General features: G+C 42.6%; 1 protein-coding gene across 1 annotated transcript in view; it reads left to right on the top strand.

Moving 5' to 3' along the window:
• Positions 1 to 128: 128 nt before the first annotated feature.
• Positions 129 to 777, top strand: part of LOC119593637 — an 805-nt gene continuing 156 nt past the window's right edge. Inside the window, exons 1-2 of the mRNA XM_037942589.1 lie at positions 129 to 141; positions 544 to 745. Coding sequence (XP_037798517.1) covers positions 129 to 141; positions 544 to 745 — 215 coding nt within the window. The remainder of the gene's footprint in view (positions 142 to 543; positions 746 to 777) is intronic.

Consider the following 777-nt stretch of genomic DNA (forward strand, 5'->3'; position numbering starts at 1 on the left):
CAATCAACCCCGCACGTCTACTCAAGTAGGATTTGGGCACGTTTGAAGCACCAGTTATCCCGTGAAACCTTATAGTGACTATCTACTCTGTTGCTTGTCCTGTCCTGTCACGGTTCTAGAGATATACAATGGCCGCTCAGGGTACGGTTTAACACTTAGCTCATACGGTCTCTGCAGAAATGTATGTGGGAGTTTGTGAATATACGTTGACTGAAAATTCTACTTGTGATATGCGAATACTAACGTTATTTATGAAAGTGGATCATAGATGCCCATACATTTTCAGTAAGTTACAAGAATTAAGATTTGTATATGTGATTTGTTCTCATTTTAGAATATTGAATATCGTAATACATTTGAAGTCAATAATATATATTGATGTGATGTGAGAAATTCCCACAATTTGGAACGGCTTTCCTTACGCCTATGTTTCATTTCACTGTCTTTCCCCCCTTCTCACTTGTTTGTTTTTACAGTAATTATCGTTAAGTAATACCATCACAACCCTAATAAAATAGCAACCACCAAACCATCCCTTTGTAGGAATCACCGCCTCCCTCCTCGCCCTGGCCGCTCTCACGCACGCAGCCGACACCGCCCACAAAAACGACGCACGACTTTTCTACGACGACAAAGACACCTCCGTCACCATTAGCGGTGAGAGCCTCTTCTACATCGGGGTCACATTCGTTGGCCTGCTCTTGCTCACGTCTTTCCCGGGCCTCTTCGGGACATCGGCCAATAAGTTTTGGATAATGACATTTATGAATACATAAC

This window comes from Penaeus monodon, chromosome 32 (assembly GCF_015228065.2).
Source record: "Penaeus monodon isolate SGIC_2016 chromosome 32, NSTDA_Pmon_1, whole genome shotgun sequence".
Classification (NCBI taxonomy): domain Eukaryota; kingdom Metazoa; phylum Arthropoda; class Malacostraca; order Decapoda; family Penaeidae; genus Penaeus; species Penaeus monodon.